Below are 1298 nucleotides of genomic sequence, written 5' to 3'. Positions count from 1 at the left end.
GGATACGTCCCGCACAACCCCCTATCTGCTGTTGCTGAGTCAAGTCGGCGAGGATTGCGCGGGGGACGACGCCAAGGCGTTCAGTTTACGGAACATCAAGCGGCCGTACTTCGCCAGTGTCAGGATGCCCTCGAGGAAGCGCAAGCCCGTATGGCCGACGTATACGACCGCGGACGTAAAGACCAAGACTTCAACGTTGGTGACCAAGTGTACCTAAGCACGAAGAACCTGGACACAGTGCACACGGGGTTTCCCAACTCACGCAAGCTTGGACCCAAGTGGATTGGACCGTATTCCGTCGTGCGCAAGGTACACCGACACGCGTACGAGATCAACTTGCCGCCTGGACTCAAGCTACATCCAGTCTTCAACACCGGCTCACTCAAGCCGTACGAGTCTCCGACGCGTCTCTCGCGACCTCACGAGGTAATATTGCATGATGGCCGGGTGGGACAGATCGTCGAAGCAGTTGTCAACAAGCGTCAGCGCAAGGGGAATGTACAGTACCTCATTCGGTGGGTGGGTGAGAAGAAGGCGACGTGGGAACCGCTTGAGAACCTTCACCAAGTGACCGGGTTGATCCAAGCGTACGAAAACAAGACGCCTAAAAGATCAAGAAAAAGACGACGTCAAATTTCTGAGGCGAAATAGTATGCCGACGGACACGACAGCAACTCAAGATTCAAGATTAGCAATTTCAAGTCGAGATTATGTTCAAGATCCAGTGAAACGTTCAAGGAATACAAATTTCAAGATTATCTTCAAGTTCCAGGTGCAAGTTCAAGTATACAAAGTCAAGATGAAAAGGATCCGTGCTATTATCAAGTTAGCCTACTTTTCCCTGAACCGGTATTTTGACGAATCAGGACGCGTCGGACAAACCGCACTTTCGCCAACCACGAAAAGGCGCATTCTAACAGCGGCATCTGAACGAGGCTTTCGTCGGAAACGAAGCGACCGTGCTTCGTCACTTGCAGCATGAACGCGTGCGACTTACGCTGAGGACCTGGGAGAACACCTGCGCACAGATATACGCCAGGCGCCAGCAGCAGGAAATCCAGACCGATGCATGCTTGAACGCCTTCGAGGCGAAACTGGACCTGATTAACACTAATTGTATCCTCACAGATCTCAGCGCGACCAGCAGCACGAGCAGCGCGGTTGGAATTCCGAATGAAGGTCCACAGTGTGGACCACACAACTCCAGCAGAGGTGATTGGCTTGTCAGTTGCAGCACGCACACAGTACAACGCATCGACAGCGGCTTCCGAGTACCAGTCGGAGATCCCAAGGGCGTC

At 53.0% G+C, this 1298-nt stretch overlaps 1 protein-coding gene across 1 annotated transcript; it reads left to right on the top strand.

The window, feature by feature from the left end:
* Positions 1 to 150: 150 nt before the first annotated feature.
* PPTG_02067 (hypothetical protein) lies at positions 151 to 651 on the top strand (the record flags this gene model as incomplete). The annotated part of the gene is made up of 1 exon (XM_008895462.1): positions 151 to 651. One exon carries the CDS (start codon positions 151 to 153, stop codon positions 649 to 651), a length of 501 nt encoding a protein of 166 aa, XP_008893710.1.
* Between the last annotated feature and the right edge of the window lie 647 nt (positions 652 to 1298).

The sequence above is a fragment of the Phytophthora parasitica genome (assembly GCF_000247585.1).
Source record: "Phytophthora parasitica INRA-310 unplaced genomic scaffold supercont2.3, whole genome shotgun sequence".
NCBI lineage: Eukaryota > Oomycota > Peronosporomycetes > Peronosporales > Peronosporaceae > Phytophthora > Phytophthora nicotianae.
Note: the sequence above shows the minus strand (reverse complement) of the source record. Positions and strands in the feature narration are given on the sequence as shown.